Source organism: Dasypus novemcinctus, chromosome 1 (genome assembly GCF_030445035.2).
Source record: "Dasypus novemcinctus isolate mDasNov1 chromosome 1, mDasNov1.1.hap2, whole genome shotgun sequence".
Lineage (NCBI taxonomy): Eukaryota > Metazoa > Chordata > Mammalia > Cingulata > Dasypodidae > Dasypus > Dasypus novemcinctus.
The window spans coordinates 74,523,435-74,541,808 of record NC_080673.1 but is presented as its reverse complement, the minus strand read 5'-3'; the positions used below and the strand labels follow the sequence as shown (position 1 = coordinate 74,541,808).

Here is an 18,374-nt window from a genome sequence, read left to right as displayed (position 1 = left end):
CAGGAAAAGTAGCAGAAAATTCTGTTCTCTTCAAATTATATTTTTGTTTCCCAGTTGGTTGGCTAGAAGAGGGATATTCCACTGTGGTTCTATTTATAATCAGTAAATTATTGCAATTTTATAATTATTTTATTCCAGAGCTACATTTTAGTAGCTCTAGGGTTTTTAGTTTGGATGAGATAGGTTTGTTCCACACTTCTTTTTCCTGAATATGTAGGCATTTCACAGAGTTGAGGAAAGCTACTTATATTGCTTTTAGAAATAAAATTAATAAATAAGAAATTTAGCACAGCTTATAACTTCAGATAAACATAAGATCCCATCTTTCTTTCTTTTTTTTCTATCTTTCAACAGAATAAAATGGTGCTATAGTATTTGAAACCCAAAACTATGTGTAATTCCTTTTTGTAGTAAAGTGAGTACAAAGCCAGAACCTTAGTGCCACTACTTCAGCCTCTCCTATTTTTCCCTCTTCCTCTTCTCAGAACTTCCAGGGGCTTCTACTTCCACATCAATGATAAAAGCACTTCCATTGCTAGAATAACAACGCGTCTATAGTAGTAAGTCTACTTTAGTCCATTGTTCATTCCCCAATATTGAGGATTTGAGGATGGCCCTGTTAATTATATGTTTATTTTAAAAGTTGTTGAGGCTGTATGGGATGGATGCAGTTGTGACACTTTTAATGATTATGATATAGATGGAAGGGAAAATACTTTTTTTAAAAACATTTTCCTTTATTTGATGCATTTTTTTGCCCAATAAACATTGTCCATGAAAGTTTCACAGGCCGTGTTTGAAACGCTTCTTACGCCCTCTCTGAGCTACTCCATTTCCCCCTCTCTGGAAAGGGTACATAGAGAATGAAAGCATTTTTTATTCCTCAGGAGGAAGTGTGTTGCCAGCTGGAAGGGGAAGGCAGGTACTGGGGAGCAGGATCCCTGAAGAGGCTGAAGTGGGCGGCACATCCTTCAGTACTCTAGGCTGCCCACTGCTCCCCTGTGGCCATGGGCCTCATTGTCCTTGGCTTCTTGGCTGTGTCTCCTAGTTAATGGAAAAACATGTTGCCATTTAAAAGCAGATGGGAATTCATTTCAGGAGGAAATAATAAGTCTTTTTTTGGTTATAGCTATTGTTTTCTTTTGCTTTGATTTTTTTTTCCAAGTTATTTGTAGCAGATTCCACTTCATTTATTCATGTGTCTTTTATCAAATTTATCCTAGTTTCTTTAGGCAAACTTTTATCTTACCCACTTACAGGAAATCAAGTATCACAAATATATGTACATCAAAGCCATAACTGGGCTGGCTACCCCATGTGCCATGTTCTTGAGAACAGAGGGGATGAGTAAGGTCCATACTTTCCTTGTGTATAAGAATTTCCTGACATAGCCTAAAGGCTAAACTCTGTAAAAATTTGGGTTGAATTTTTTTCTCTATTTGGATATTATTCTCCTTTTAGTGATTTTTATCTCATTAAATGAAATTAGCAACATATGTCTAAAAGTCAGGTATCAACCATACAGTTTACAAATAATATAGGTAACCTTGATATATTTCATATATATTTCATATATCATATATCAAGATTAATGGATGTATTTCATATATCAAGATTTACGGTTTTAACCTCCAGCAGTGTAAAAAAAAAAAAAGTGGGGAAGAAAAAAAGATTCAAATGTTGTGGTTGTTTAGGCCTTTAATAGAATTCTAGCTCTTTTGGGGAGGTTTCAGGCAAGTTACTTAACTTCTTTGAACATTACTTTCCTCATTTGTAAGATATCTGTGTATCGGAAGTCGTATCGGGGGTTAAATGAGATAACAAATATAAAAGCACCAAGAAACAGTGCCTGGCACAACAAGGGTGCTTCATAAATATTATTTTATCTTCATCCTTTTTTCCTCCCTCCTGTATAGTAATTATATTAAGCACAAAAATATTGAATGATTTTGCTACAAGATGACAATATATATTGTGTTGCCTCAATAATCAGATAAACAGTTTATCTAAAGCTAAATGACAATTGAATTTGCCTCTTATGCCTTTCTTTAATATATAAACATTTGTTTAATATGGTGATTTTTTAGTGTAATCTTATGAATCCAGCTGCAGAAGCTCTTTTAAAAGCAATTTGTTAGAGTTAACTCTGTTTTACACTAAGTTTTCAAAAAGCTATAACTTCATGTAAGCCTAATCTGGTTATCCCTATTATCCATACTAAAATGGCCTGTCTTGCCCTGAATTCCATTTTGTAGTCTATGCTCTACTAGATCTAATAATAGCACAAGGTCTTCATTCAGCCTGACATTAAAATAGCACCTTCCAGTAATGCCTGTTTAGTGCAAGAGGGTTTTATTTACCATTCTTGAACTATCATAGCTAATAAAGAAAAAGCCTTAAGTTATTTTTCTAGCTTGCTGATTAATATTCCTCTCTTTTATCTCCACAATCCAAACAGAAGGAGCAATTATAACCATTTAGGATGTCCCTATTCTTCTAACATGAAATCTCTTGTGACAATTTTCCTCAGACAAAAAAATCAGGATCCATATATTGGTACTGGCATAGTTTGGCTGTTTATCTGACTAGTTTATCTAACAACATAGGATAAGAATTCCAAAGGACTGGCAACCCTTTTGCACTAAAACTCCATGGGAACAGTGCAATAGCAAACAAAACGAACAAAACAAACAAACAAACAAAATCACTAGAATTTAGAATAGAGCAAATTGTGGTCTTAGGTCTCACAGCAAATAGTTGACAAACCCAGAACCAGAAACCAGATCTGTCAACTTCTTGTGGAAGACTATTTTCATGATCTCTTTCTAGCAGAGTCAACGGACAAATCTTTGAAACTGTCATAGTTCCCCTTGGCATCTCTGAATCTTTGCTTAAGGTTTGCCTATATTTGTAGATAGTGATTTCATAAGCTAAGCAACAAATATGGAACATCTTGTACCATCTTATATGTACTTTTCTACAGCAATTATCTTTACCTACCTTGTTTTCATTTTCCCAGAAAAATGTAAATTCCCTGAAGTTAGGAACTGGTTTTCTTCAGTCATTTTTCATATTTTCCAGGCAATGTGAATGATATATACAGTTTAGAGGGAAAGATATATAGACAACTAAATTCTATATAAAAACCTTTTTTTTTTTTTTTTTTTTTTTAGTTACTGGGGCTAGGGATTGAAGTCAGGACCTCGTAAGTGGGAAGCCAGAGTTCAACCACAGAGCCAGTTCGGCTCCCCTGAATTGGGTTTTTTGTTTGTTTGTTGTTTGTCTTTGTTTTTAGAAGGCACTGGGAACCAAAACTGGGACCTTCCATGTGGCAAGCAGCACTTAATGGCTTGAGCCATATCCACTCCCTCTATAAAATATACTTTTATACTATAGAAGCAAGGAAGAAGAGATAACTCATATTACCTGGACTTAACTGTTGATACACAGAAAGAATATTTGATCTGGGTCTTAATGGGTGAATAGGCATTCCCCCTAATAGAATCGGACTGGAAAGATGCATTCCTAGCACATAGAAAGCAAAGATGCATGAAAGAGATGTCTGGTATGTTCTAACCTTAGTTAGAGGCTGAATAAGACTACAAGAAAGGATCTGCATCTGGAAGTAATAGGGGATAAGCAGAAAAAGTAGGTCAGACTTAAATGTCCAGCATCTCGAATATTATTTGAAATTTCCTTTCTCCTTTACAAATGGAGAACCATTTAAAAATTTAATAAGAGAGTGCTATGTTTAGATTTGTGACATTGAAAAATAAGTGACATTTGCATCCAGAGCTATTATTAGTCCTTGGATCACCTTTATGTGAATTAGAAAAAAGATATTCCTTCTCCCACTTGGAGACAGCTTCCTATGAGAGGGACAAAAGGCTTGTCAAACAGAGTTTGTTCTATGTTTTAGCCCCAATTTGCTCCCTTAGCTGGATATCTTTATATAGGCAAAACTTTCATATCTGTACAAGGTTGTCTTACTTTTGGCTTATGTATCTTCATATGCCTTAACAGTGCCTAGCACAGCATCTCATTGAGAGTTGATACATATTTATTGAATAAACAGATTTTGATTTTATATCTCAAAGTAGTTAATCTGCTTTCTGTGGCTGTTTATGATTTGGTGTGACAAAATTTTCTGAAGGGGATAATTTGGGAATATTAAAGATTTCTTTTATATAGCATTAGCACATTAAACCTGCTAGATACAGGACCTGATATAAATGACAAAAATATTAGAAGTTGGGTAGATTATGTCTTCCATGTCATACAATTACATTTAACTTTGAATATAACTCCTAGGGCAAGAACCTTATCTCCACAGCTCTCTTCATTGGCCTGAATATGACTATCCTGTTGTAAATGAATTATGATAGGATCCTTCAGAGCAAAAACCAGCATATGCTAAACAGAGATATTTGGAATTGTCATTTTTAAGCCAGCCCTACACAGCATTTTATGATCTACATGCTAGTCACAGTCAAGACCCAAACTTTAGTCTCACCTTGGCCATTTATTGCAGTGTGAATTTCAGCAAATCAGTTTATCAGTTCTTATCTTAAAAGAGAATGGAAGTATAATCTCTGTGTTCCCTTCTACTGCTAAAAATCTGTGTGCTTCTATACCTTTCATCAATTAAATTAATTGTATAAGGACTCACCTAATGGCTGGACCTCAGTAGATGTGTAACATGGTGATGCCTCCTTTACAATGCTTTTATAAACCTGGGATCTTGGGACTTTGCTAATGTGGTCTAGAGATCCTAATCATGGCACCAGAGGAATGTCAGAGGAAGATGCCAACAGTGCATAAAACTCAGATTTTAATAAAATTCATCTTAGCAAACTTTAATAATTTTCTACTGAATAGATTTGAAAGCTTTACCTATTCAGGGATTCCACGGCCAGTGATTTCTTTTTTTCTTTGATTCCTTTGATTTTTCTGCTTTGATTTCAAATGATAGCAAAGCATTTCCCTAGGATAATATAGTTAAATTCAATATCTGTGATTTTGGAGGTGTTTGGATTAAAAAGTGTTATACAATGGAAGAATGTAGTAGCTCATTTTCCCTAAACTTAGGAAAGTAACTAAAGGTTACAAAGTTATAATGCTATAATGTTGTACATTATAATTGATAGTTTTTCAAATTATCATGGAGATGTCAACCTTCTCTTTCATACTCTCCAACCAAAGAAAATATTTCATGCACTGAAATAGATGTTCATATATTTCCAAACTTCATTTTCTACTTAAATTGGCAACAAGAGTTATCTTAATTCTGCTTACCTGAAGGCTATTTTAGATAGGATGTTTACACCAAAGCATATCATCCTTGGGAACACCTTGTGCTGCCATACCTGTATTGCTGACTCCTTGCCGGGTGTTTAAAACTTCTGTCAGCTTAAAGAAGCATTAGTCAGAAAGGAAATGGATGTTGATTCAGAGGCCACCTAGCAATAAACTTAATAAAGCACTTTCTAACCAAATATGGAAGCTGTTTTGTAGGGAAGTAGTATGTCCAGGCAACAAGCTAGTCAAGATCTACCTGATCATCTAGTCTCCAAACGTCAAATCCAACCTAAATATGCATCAATGGAGAATTAACTCAGACCAATGGTTTTGCTGACTTGACCATTTTGACATCTGTTTTGTTTTTCCTCTTTCAACTTCTTGGTCTTTCTATTGCGTTGTGCTAGTTCTCCAGAGTTCTTGCACAAAATGTTTGATCTGTGCTTCTTCATCTTGAAAAGAGTGGTAAAATTGGGGGAATATAACTTGATAGATAAGAGCCCATGGTTGTTTTGTTTTGTTTTGTTTTGTTTTAATATGCAAAACCTGCTGTTATCTCTATAGTATGGATTTTGGTAGAGTTGAATATTTTGGTTTGGTTATTTGAGGTGATGGAAAGCTAATCCTAATTAATCTATATAAGGAAACTGTGCCACCTATATATATGAAAACTATTTCTTCTTTTAAGAACATTTTTTACTATGTGAAATTGCATTATGGTTAAGCACCTGGGTTATAGAAATAGGTTACATTCTGTGACCAGTTTCTTCATGCGTAGGAAGTCCCTACTTCTTAGAGTTGTTGTCAACATTAGATAATTTAAAAAGGTGCTTATCCTAGTAAGTGCATACCAAGTACTCAAATGTTTTAATTTTTTTTATAATCAGTAAATCTAATTTAATTCATCTCTAGCATAAAAATCTATAATTTGCCTATTTTTTATATTTTTGCTTACTTTGTGAACATGTATTTCATGTATATGCTTTAAGTTTTAATGGCATGTTCTTTAAACACAAGCTGTATTTTATAATTAGAATATATTTAAGCTATTTATAAACGTCTATAATCTCTATTTTTAAAAAGTATAATCCCTGTTTATTAAAGATGTATTCATGTTCAAGTCTATAAAGCTAATGTTTCTTTACAAATTGTCTATATAACATTCCTCTTCCAGCATATTCTTTAAGGTAATTTCTAGTTCCTTTTTTTTTTTTACATAAGTCTTGTTATTTTAAAAGAAAATAGCGACTCCTGCACACTTAGAAGGTTGAAAATCATTTAAGAAATAATAATACCTTATTGCTACATCCTTTCATTTAGATTAGGATTACACCAAAGGTAAGTAAAGCCTAGAATCCTAACACTAAGGACAAAAGTCCCACATATCTGTCATTGGGTATGCGATGGTCACATAGGCATGTTCTCATTCTTCATCCCCAGTGACATAGAGTTCTGCAAACTCTCATTCTGTTCACATCTTACCAAAACTCTAAAATGATTGCTCGGAGTTACTATACAGGCATTACATTCTTCTTAAATATGCCCTCCACTAGGTTCTGGAAATTTAAAATCAGGATCTAACCTTACCTTAAGATAAAAGAAAAGTAGAAAGATTTAATTGCAGGGATGTCTGATTTTTGTTTTTAACTTCAAAATATTATTTCTGGTATTGTCTAGCAATAACTAGTTCCCTTTTGCTCATTTGTTTCAAAATTTGTAAGAAGATTTTCATGTTCTTTTGGAAGCAAAAAATCATTAGGTGTAATACACGTTGCCACTTTTTAAATTGTGGCAGTTGAAGTTTGCTCAGATCACAACTTAATTATTTTTTCTTTCACTCAGAATTTTTTTTTTAATTTTTTTATTCATTTTTAAAAAATATTACATTCAAAAAATATGAGGTCCCATTCAACCCCACCGTCCCCACCCCACCACTCCCCCCACAGCAACACTCTCTCCCATCATCATGACATATCCATTGCATTTGGTAAGTATATCTCTGGACATCGCTGCACCTCATGGTTAATGGTCCACATCATAGCCCATACTCTCCCACGTTCCATCCAGTGGGCCCTGGGAGGATTTACAATGTCCGGTAATTGTCCCTGAAGCACCACCCAGGACAACTCCAAGTCCCGAAAATGCCTCCACATCTCATCTCTTCCTCCCATTCCCCGCACCCAGCAGCCACCATGGCCACTTTTCCCACACCAATGCCACATTTTCTCTGTGGACCTTGGATTGGTTGTGTCCATTGCACCTCTTTGTCAAGAGGAGGCTTAGATTCCACATGGATACTGGATGCAATCCTCCTGCTTTCAGTTGTAGGCACTCTAGGCTCCATGGTGTGGTGGTTGACATTCTTCAACTCCATGTTAGCTGAGTGGGGTAAGTCCAATAAATGAGAGTGTAGGAGTTGAAGTCTGTTGAGGCTCAGGGCCTGACTATCATATTGTCAGTCCAGAGATTCAAATCCCCTAGATATATCTTAAACCCCAGCACCAACTACAATTCCAGTAAAGTAGCATGAAAGTCTTATGAAAAGAGATCCCATCTGTGTCATTCAGAATTTTTTTAAGTATTACTGAAACTGTTTTTGGCATTTGGCCAAAACAAAAGAATCCTTAAGGAGTGGTTTTATATTTAAAAGCAAGCATTTATTTAGTTTTCTTCTTCTTCTTTTTCTTCTTCTTCTTCTTCTTCCTTCTTCCTTCTTCTTCTTCTTGCCAGATTCCTTAAAAAAATATAATAGACCAAATATTATTTCATATAAAATTAGTAGTCCCTAGGATTTCTTTTTTTTTTTTTTTTTGCCTATTCCATGTCATAAATCTAAGTATCAAAGCTGTAGACTAGGAGGATGATGAATTCAAAAATTGTCAATACAAAATGTATTTCCTTGTTGTACAACTAAAGTGGCCATAATCAGCATGAAATATGCACATATGCACTGATGTACAGAAGTTGGACTGATGTTTCATTTGTGGTTTCCTTATAGTTTAATAAAAGACCGTATACTATGATTTCACCCCTCTAATAGTCATTCATTTATAAAATAAATATTGGGCACCTGCTGTGTACAATATATCAAAAAAAAATTCTTCCTGTCATGTCTAGCCTGCTTTAATTTGGAACCCTACAGGGATATTTTCATGGGGAAATTAAACCTTCAGTGCATTTAAGGTATTTTTTTTTGTTTTTATTTTCAAAAAAAATTTTACATATTTTTAGAACTTTTATTATATAAAGCAAGGCATAGTAATATGTTCATTCATTTTGTGCTTGAATAAAACTGGAAATCAATAATTGAATTTTAGGGAAGTAGATTTGACTCAACTGATAGAGCGTCCACCTACCACATGGGAGATCCAGGGTTCAAACCTGGGGCCTCCTGACTTGTGTGGTGAGCTGGCCCACACACAGTGCTGATGTATGCAATGAGTGCCATTCTACGCAGGGATGTCCCTCACATAGGGGAGCCCCACACACAAGGAGTGTGCCCCGTAAGGAGAGCCGCCCTTATGGTGTGCACCGCCGCACACACGGAGAGCTGACGCAGCAAGATGATGCAGCAAAGAAGAGACACAGATTCCTGGTGCTGCCAACAAGAATCAAGTGGACACAAAGGACCACTCAGCAAATGGACACACAGAGAGCAGACAACTGGGGGAGGGGGGAGGAGAGAGAATAAAAAAATAATAATAATAAATGAATTTTAGGGGCATAATGAAAAATAAAGATAAGACTTGATCCATATTTACAGCCTTATAAATGATGTAAAAATTGAAGCACAGTAGAATCCAGTTATAATGTGATCTAGCTTATCATTTTGGATCCTATACAAAGTGGTTTATTATAATTAGTATCAAAAGGGACCTCATTATAATAATTGTGTTATAATATCTTATGGCATAAAATATTGTTTTACTGTGTTCTGTATTGTTTTAAACTTATTTTTGCTACTCAGTAGTGATATATTCTGAGGACCTCCACATGGCATAAACATAAGTTTTTATGGGTATTTCAAGATTCAGTAGACTTGCTACCTGAACCATCTACATCTGTAAAGCTGTGTTTCATTATAACCCTGTATAAAAGCTGATCATGCCTTATAAGCTTACTACCCATAAAAATTGTATGGTTCCTTTCATAGCCAATACTTTAAATAATCATTGTATAATTCATGTTGTAGTCAAATTCTAAACACACAAAATATAAAATAAGGTAAATAAGAGTCTTGCTACCATTTTATATACTTCACAGAGAAAGCCACAGACTGAGTGGAAAAAATAAAACAAACCAGAATCTCAATGCCTGATAAGTTTGAGAGTTGTTTTTTTTTCTTCCTAAGGATAATTGCCTTTAATTTTTAAAAGTCTGTTATAAATCAGATCACATTATGTTTTGGATTTCTTTTTTTAATTAAAAGATTATTTCTATTAATTTATAATCACTAATTTCTGCCTAAAATATCTGCAGAATTCAGATGATTTATAGGCAATTCCTAGTTAACCAACATTGTACTGTAAGTTGCCTATTGAGAATTCAGAATACAATTACTTCTAGAAACGATGTTGCTATGGTGGTTAGCTTCCCAGGCTAGTCCCCTGAAATGTATTATGCCCTTAGAGTAAGTAATCTATTAGTAGTTGTCTACAGTAGTTGAGTTTTAGATCCTGGGAGCAGGAGAACATGCACTATTAAAGGAACAAAAGGAAAAGGATTTCTCCCCCACCTCCACCCACCCTCAGCCACAGGGCAAGCCCTGGACAAAATTAGTTTAGGCAAAATTAATCTGTACCTTATCTTGTTCTGTAGATTTCCCTGGTTCATCTTCCAAGGTCCCTGTCCCACCTTACACTCTCAGCGTTCTCAAGTCTTATTTCTAAGTGCATCTTTTGACAGACCCAAACAGTTGTCCGATAAGAATACCATCTGACGAACCAATTCACTCTAATTATCGCTATCACTGCCAGAGGTATTAACATTTTTTGAAAAGTTTATCTTCTTCCAAATGAATCTCTAACTGGTGGATTTTCAGGTGGTATTAATTAATAGAAAAGAACTCAGAAGTATTCCTTATAATGTATTAACAGTAGAATATTTCGCAGGTCAGCCTGCACAGGGACAACAAGCTTTCCCTGATCTGCTTCCTACAGTTTTTCTTATTCCTTGTCCCCTTTACCTTTCTACTTCTACTGATCTTTTGGATACTTGAAGAGCTCAAGGTGCCTTATAAAAAAGGTTATTCTACACCAAAAAGAATCCAGTGAACATAAATAAAACTACAATTTGGCTGAAAGAACTTCTAGTCTTTCCTATTATATACAGATTATATTTTCACCTTATATCTAATCAGAATGCTTAATTTAATGACTATTAGTCTACCCAAGTCTTAAACACTGCCTTCACATTTACTGAGCCTTATTAACATCGGACTTTGGTGATAGAGGCTAAAGGATAGGTAATAGGAATAGAAAACTTTGTAGTGAGTGATTTTATAATTGGGAAATCCTTGTCTTTGAGAGGATGGTTTAAAACTGTCTCTTGGGAAGCAGACTTGGCCCTAGTGGTTAAGGCATCCGTCTACCACATGGGAGGTTCACGGTTCAAACCCCGGGCCTCCTTGATCCGGGTGCACCTGGCCCATGCGCAGTGCTGATGTGCACAAGGAGTGTCCCCGCATAGGGGAGCCCCACATGCAAGGAGTACGCCCTGTAAGGAGAGCCGCCCAGCACAAAAGAAAGTTCAGCCTGCCCAGGAATGGCGCCGCACACATAGAGAGCTGACATAACAAGATGACGCAACAAAAAGAAACACAGATTCCCATGCCGCTGGCAACAACAGAAGCAGACAAAGAAGAACACACAGTGAATAGACACAGAACAGACAATTGGGGAGGGGGGGGGCGGAGAGATATAAATAAATAAATCTAAAAAAAAAACCAAACCTTTCTCTTCAAGTCCTAGGATTCCTCAGGAGTGTCTCAGGGTTAAAGGTTAGGAGCAGAGCAGGAAGATGCAGAGGCTTGTACCTGGGGTTCAGGAGGGCCAATACCATTTTAATCTGTAAGATTTTGTTTGATAACAGTAATTTCCTCTTAAAAGAATGTTGGATTGAAGGTCCAATTTAAGAGGAAATTCACACTTAAAAATGAAAAAAACCTAGTTTCCTACGCAAGCACCAAAAAGATAGTAACTGAGTTAAAGAGAAAATTAATAATCACTTTTTAAAAATTTATTTTATCCCCTCCCCCCCCCCCCCCCAATTCCCCCTGTTGTCTGCTCTTTGTGTCCATTCTCTGTGCATTCTTCTTTGTCTGCTTGTATTCTCATTAGGCGGCTCTAGGAACCGATCCTGGGACCTTCCAGAGTAGGAAAAAGGCAATTACTTTCTTGCGCCACCTAGACTCCCTGTTCTGCTGTATCTTCTTATTTTCTCTCTTCTGTGTCTCTTGTATCATCTTGCTGTGCCAGTTTTCTGCATCAGCAGGCACTTCTGCACGGGGCGGCTTTCCTACTCTAGGCAGCATTCCCACGCAGGGCGGCCCGCCTGCACGGGGTGACATTCCTGCACAAGCGACAATCCCACGTGGGCCAGCACTCTGTGTGGGCCAGCTCATTGCGTGGGCCAGCTTGCACTGGCCAGGAGGCCCTGGCCTTTGAATCCTGGACCTCCTACATGGTAGATGGGAGCCCAATTGGTTGAGCCACATTCATTTCCCTAATAATCACTTTCTGTCCTTTTGCAAGAACCTCTTCTTTGCTAGATCTTTTTATGCAAGATTTTTGGAAATGTATTCCCTATACAGGGTATCAAAGAGTTTCAAAAGAAAAATTGCAACGGTTTGCTCGGTCGGTAGAGGTGGGGTCTGGCTGCGGACGAGGGGTCGGTCCAGCTCTGGACGAGGGGTCAGTCCCGCTTGGGACGAAGGGTCGGTCCCACTTGGGACGAGGGGTCGGTCCGGCAGCAGACGAGGGATCGGTCTCACAAGGGGTTGCGCAGTTCGGCTAACGGGGTCGCCCGGCAAAGCCGGCGACGAAGGGGTCGCCCGGAGGAGCCGGCGACGAAGGGGTCGCCCGGAGGAGCAGGCGACGAAGGGGTCGCCCGGAGAAGCAGGCAACGAACTGGGGACAAGGGAGGCCAGGCCCTTGTCGGGGGCTCTCAGGACTGGAGGGCGCACGGCAGAAGAACTACCGCGGAGACAAGGTAAACACGCAAGTCCACTTTATTGAGGGAGAGGCAACAGTTTTATAGGGGCTGGGGAAGGCTGATTGGTCGAAGCCACGCCCTATTCTGATTGGTTGCCAGCGAAAGGTCAGTGGGCGGTACTGGACGGGGGAGGGGTGGTGGTTAGGGATTGGCTGTCGCTGTTGCTGGGGGAAGGGGCAGGGTTTAGGGATTGGTGGCTGCTGTTGCTGGGGTGGAGGGCAGACTGGAGTTTCCCGCCCACGCCTGGCTGTTGCTGCTGTGGGGGGGGGGGGGGAGGGAAAAGGGCAGACTGGATTTTTCCGCCCACACCTGGCTGTTGCTGCTGTCGGGGGAGGGGAAAAGGGCAGACTGGAATTTTCCGCCCTGCGCCTGCGCAGGGAGAAGGAAGAAGAAGGGTGCCGCCCCACAAGGCATCGGGTGGTGCCATCTGGGAGGAGGGGCGGCCGCGGAAGCATGGCTGCCGAGAAGGGGAGACCCGAGGGCACTCTGCGCCCATGCCGAGCTTCCTTCAGGGGTGGCGGTGGGCCCGACCAACCACCCTATTATGGGGGCAGCGGAATTAGGCCTACCACGGCCGCTCCCCTCGCCAGGCCAGCAAACCACACTTCAGCCCGAGGGGTGACCACAAAAAATATCTATAAATATTTGGTCACCAATCCTTAGGCATGACCCATAAAACAGGCATGCTTAAAGACCATCTTTTTCTAGTCTTTGGCTTACAAAATCTGAAAGTACTATTATCAAAGTACCAAAATTTCTGTTTGTTTCAGTGATTCATTTTTGTAATTTGAAATTTATATAGGAAGTTTAGTTCTAAAATATGTCTCACTTAGGAAAATTATAAAATGCTTATACTACTTTACTAAAAGATAAGATTTTAGTAGCTAGAATTCTCTTATATGATGTTCTTAATAAAAGATATTTAATAAATATTAAATGTATTCTTTCTGCAGAAAGAAATCTGTTTCTGTTCAATGTTGTGTAAATATTTATAGGTAAAAATCACCATATTTGTCCAATAGTTAATTTTTGTTTTTATTTTATAACCATAATGATTTGTAACTTTTAATGGGGAGAATTATTCCCTGAAAGAACTGTTACCATGAAAAAAAAAAAAAAAAAGTCTCTTATTTTGAATGTTATGCTACTATTTGAATCAGATATTATTGCCCATGTCAATAGAAAAACATTATCCTGGGAAACTGGACACTCCGAACTCAGCAGGAGCGATTTTAACCTGGACTTATGTGACCTTATTTATGTATATCACACATTAAACAATAGCAGTACTATATGCCCATATTTTGAAACACAGGATAGCTACACTAGGAAGTGATAGATGAGAAAGGGAAGTTTTAAGTGAAGAAGTACATTATAGGGAGAAGAAGTATTTACATTTTAAAAACTTTGTCTGAACCATGTCATACCACATATTGGCAGTGACATAATAGATAGAATCTCATTCCCTAGGCTGTGCTGCCAGTTAGCTTTGTGACCTTGGGCAAGTCTTAACCTCTTTTATTTCAGTTTCTTTTTACCAAATGAATCATTCTGGAGAGTTTTTCTGTCTTTAAAATTCTGAGGTTTTATAATCAATGTATTAATCTTACATTGTACGAAGTATTTTAAAATGGTATAAAGCTAAGTAGAAGGAGAAATTGTCTACAAAAAACAGTAATATGCCCACATTATAAGATAGTAAGACAGAAAGTTAAAGCAAATAATTTTTTCATATACTGTATCTATTTTTTGAACCCTAATTGAAAAAGAAATGAGGATTTTTAATGATAACAATTTATTGTCATGTCTCTCTCAAATATATCTAATAAAATATATCCTTGTAAATACAAAGCAACAAAACACAATCATTCTTTGGTAATACTACTCACATTAAAAGAACTCAAGACATAAATCAGTATACCATGATTCTTCCTTGCTTCTTCCTGAGGAAAGTTAAGGGGGAGCAGATTTTAAATCTAAGAACCTGATGGTAAATGACACCCAGATCACACAGAAATACTGCCCTGAAATATTGGAATTCTCTTGGCCTACTGTTTTTGTGCTCCACATTCTTCTTTATTTGATTCTAGCTAGAACTGCATTCTTAATATTTTTATGATTAGAACTCAAGTCCACTTAACAATTACATGCAGTGTGCTATTTACTGATTCATGCATTAATGGAGAAAAAAATAACTGTCACTTTCTGTGGAACCCTAAGTTGCTGCCTCAGGAAACCAGTAACAGATTTGCAATAATTTAATCCTCTACCATTTGCCACTTAAATATTTTCCAATGACTTTTAAGAGTTTACAGTGGGAGTGGCTGTGGCTCAAGCATTTGTGTGTCCTCCTCCCACATGGGAGGTCTCAGGTTTGGTTCCTGGTGCCTCCAAAAGAAAAAAAAACAGCAAACAATGAGCAAAACAAACAAGCAAACATAACAAGCAAATGATGAGGGAGCCATGTCAGGAGAACCAATGTGGCTCAGTGGTTAAATGCCAGCCTCCCACATACAAGGTCCTGGGTTCAATCTATGGTCCTAGTACCTGAAAAAAAAAGTTTACATTGCTCCTCTTTCTTTTAAGCAATCTGTGTCTTTAAGTCTGATTCTTTCAAGCATACTAAGTGATAAAAGAGAAAAAAAATTTCTTCCAAAAGAGTTTCATAAATCATCAGTGTTGTCTATACATAAAACTTTGTAGTTAATAAAGGAAGTTTGGGACTTCAGGTGTCCATTTTAGATAAACCTTCCAATCTCTCAGTATATCCTGTGTATGACTCTTTTACTAATTAATTTGTATTGAACCCACTGACACCCATTATTCCTAAAGTATTTTGCAGTCTGACCACATCATTACTGTGAAAATAAACCTGTGATTAAAAAGAAAAATTCAGAGAATGCCTGAAGCCTGCTGAGAATGACTGACAAGATCTAGAGTGAAAAAATCTATGGTTCACTTTGTCCTCCTTTTTTGAGGTATTGATGGATTATCAGTATCTTTAGACCCTTATTGGTAAAATTTTCCCATAGTAGACTAGTATAGTTAGTGTGGGATTAAAAAGGGGTGAAACTGGATGAATGAACATTAGTTGAGAGCATGCTCTAAAGGGAAGAAACGACCCTTGATAAAAACAATCATTAAAAGATTTGAAATAGCCAATATTTTATTTAAAAAGAAATTAGTATGATAACAAAGATTGCTTTTTAAACTTAGTAAAGTTATAGTCACAACTACAACCAAGAGTTAATTTTAAAATTTCTATTTCTAAGTAAATGTCAGCATGTCCCTTTACGTATTCAACAATATCTGACTTTCTGGTGATACACTAAAAAAATACCCTAACAATATTATAGTAAATGGTACAGGACAATCTAAGATGACTTTTCTTGTTACATGGACACAGATTTATTATGTTTTGCAGTTTTTCTGTTGCCACAACAAACATATATGTGTTTATGTGCACATATGCACCCAGCTCTCATACTCAATTCATGGGAATTAAAATATCAAACTTTGCTGAAATCAAATTAACGTTCATATCGTGCAGCTTCCCAGGATTACCAAAGCTACCTTATCACTGTCATTGAGTAAATTAGAGCCTTTTATTACACTATTAAGAATGCCCGTAGAATACATTCTATTCTAACATGTTATAACAACTCTAGAGAATGAACAGTTGGCAGGAGAACCAAATACACATTTATATTTGAGGGTGATTACAGACAATCTCTCGTTTGGAGTTTTAATATAGATAGTGAGCATTCACCTTTGCTTTTCCTAATCTCTCTCTCCTGCTTTTCTTTTTCTAGTACAAAATAAAGTTCATTTAGTGGTATCAAGCAATATAAGGGATGAACAAAGACCAGAAAAGAAATGAATGAGTTCCTTTCTAAGAGCCCTGTCACTTGCATTAGGAAGCTAAGTGATGCCAAATGGTAGTTGGTACTAGTACATAATGTAACTTATGATCTAGGTTTATCTCTTTGATGTTTTTAATTTAATAAGTAATTTGGAAACTTTGAGGGCTGGCGAATTTAAGCAAAACTCTGAGAAATAATGTTTCTTTAATGTGGGAGACATTAGCTGTTTGGTTTTGTTCAGGATTGTTCAATTTCTTTACTTATTTATCTGAAGAGACTCACGATCTTCATTTGATGACCTTATTAAAACAGTCTTAATTTACAGAAGCATATTAAAGGTTGAAGATTCATTAGCTGTCTGTTTCATTAACTGTGTAGCACCTTGTCTTTAAAGCAGTATGCTTTGTTCTTCAACAAAGAGCTGCCTATCAGCTGCACAGCAGCTATGTGTCTTCCTTGTAACATTTTAAAGAACATCCTCCCCCTGCTCCAATAGGGATAAAATATTTTATTAGATGAGGAACCCAGGGGTATTTAAGAACACTTAATTGTATAACTATACCTTTATGGAACTCTTTTTTAGTCTTCTGCACTTAGCTTAGTTACCACCTCTTCCAGGAAGCCCTCTCTGGCCATCCCCAGCCTGGATTACATACCTCCCATAGCACATTGCCTATTTCTCTTTCATTCTTAGATTATTCTTAAAGCTTCTTTAAGTCAGAAATCGTAAAAGTGGCTTGTCATCAAAATCTTGGCTAATGACTTAAGTATTTAAAAAACAAACAAAAAGCAGGGTCCCCTTGGCCAGGTGATTTTGCTAACTTTAACCTAAAATGGGTTCCCTAACCTAGCGCTTGATAAAGTTGGCAAAAGATACTGAAAATGTCTGAATACACAGTGTACTAAAGCTAGCAAGCTTTACTGACAGATCTTTCTTGTAGTAGTTTCTGATAGTTTCCCATTCCTTCTGTATGGCTATGGGAATTATTCCTGTTGACTTTGGAATCTCAACCATGTGTCTTGTGCTATTATTTTATATTCTCTGCCTATCAGTGCACTTTTCACTTCAGGTCTTTTATTGTAAAGTCTTAGCATATATGCTTCCTCAACATAGTCTTTAAGAATGGAACCCTTAAGAATTAATATCCAAAAAGTACTTTGGTACCTCCAGTTTGCTCACTAGAATTCTGGCTCTGGCTGTGATGTGGCAGCTCTGTCTAGTCTGACTGAAACTTGTGTCTGTGTTCTCTTTGGTGGCCACATTCTCTCTTCAGGACAGCATTCATCTGGATGGGTGACAAAAAGAAATGTATTTTAAACTCCTTTTGGCACCTTTTCCTCCATTAGTTTGTAAACTGAAGTCAAATCCCCATATGTTGGAGAAAATTGCAATTTTCAGCATGATACTAGTAAATATTCCCCCCAGAACCAGTATATCCAGCTCTTGTCATACTTAATGTTACACGGGCCATAGGAATTCACTCAACACACTATGTTATAGTCCTCTTCACCTGGACTGTAATCTTCTTCAAGACAGGATCTGTGTCATCATGCTTTTGTAGCCCTGGAATTTAAGCACTTGAGAGATGCTTCATAATTTTTTAAAAATAAAAGATTAAAGACTAAATATAAAATGAATGATGAAGCACCTATGTATCCAGATACTCTGAACTTCATAATGGCTCTTTCTCATTTCACTTTCTTCAAGAAATAACAAGTATATGTGTGTAAATAACAAGTATATGTGTGTATATATGTCCCTGTATATACACATGCACATTTTTTTAAAATAGCAGCTCATTGTGTGTGTCTGGTGATTTTATGTACTTTACGATATATTAACATGTTACCCTCGCTTACATTAACAGAGCAGTAGAAATGTAGGGAAAGTGTTTCATCATGTAGGAGTATATTAGAAAAACTAATAATGAGCACCTAAAATATAAGGATATAGTTTCTCTTAGCCACTGTGCTGACTTAAAACTTTATAAGCATTATCTC

At 37.0% G+C, this 18,374-nt stretch overlaps 1 protein-coding gene across 6 annotated transcripts in view; it reads left to right on the top strand.

Moving 5' to 3' along the window:
- Positions 1-18,374, top strand: part of AFG2A (AFG2 AAA ATPase homolog A) — a 327,373-nt gene that overhangs the window by 261,875 nt on the left and 47,124 nt on the right. For 2 of the 6 annotated variants that reach the window (XM_071214811.1, XM_071214821.1), the window contains exon 17: positions 8,756-9,129. The exons of 3 other annotated variants lie outside the window; for them this stretch is intronic. In XM_071214811.1, the coding sequence (XP_071070912.1) occupies positions 8,756-8,989 (234 nt within the window). In that variant the 3' untranslated portion in view covers positions 8,990-9,129. Of the gene's footprint in view, positions 1-8,755; positions 9,614-18,374 lie in introns of those variants that run through there. One more of the 6 variants, XM_058293016.1, reaches the window with a different exon arrangement.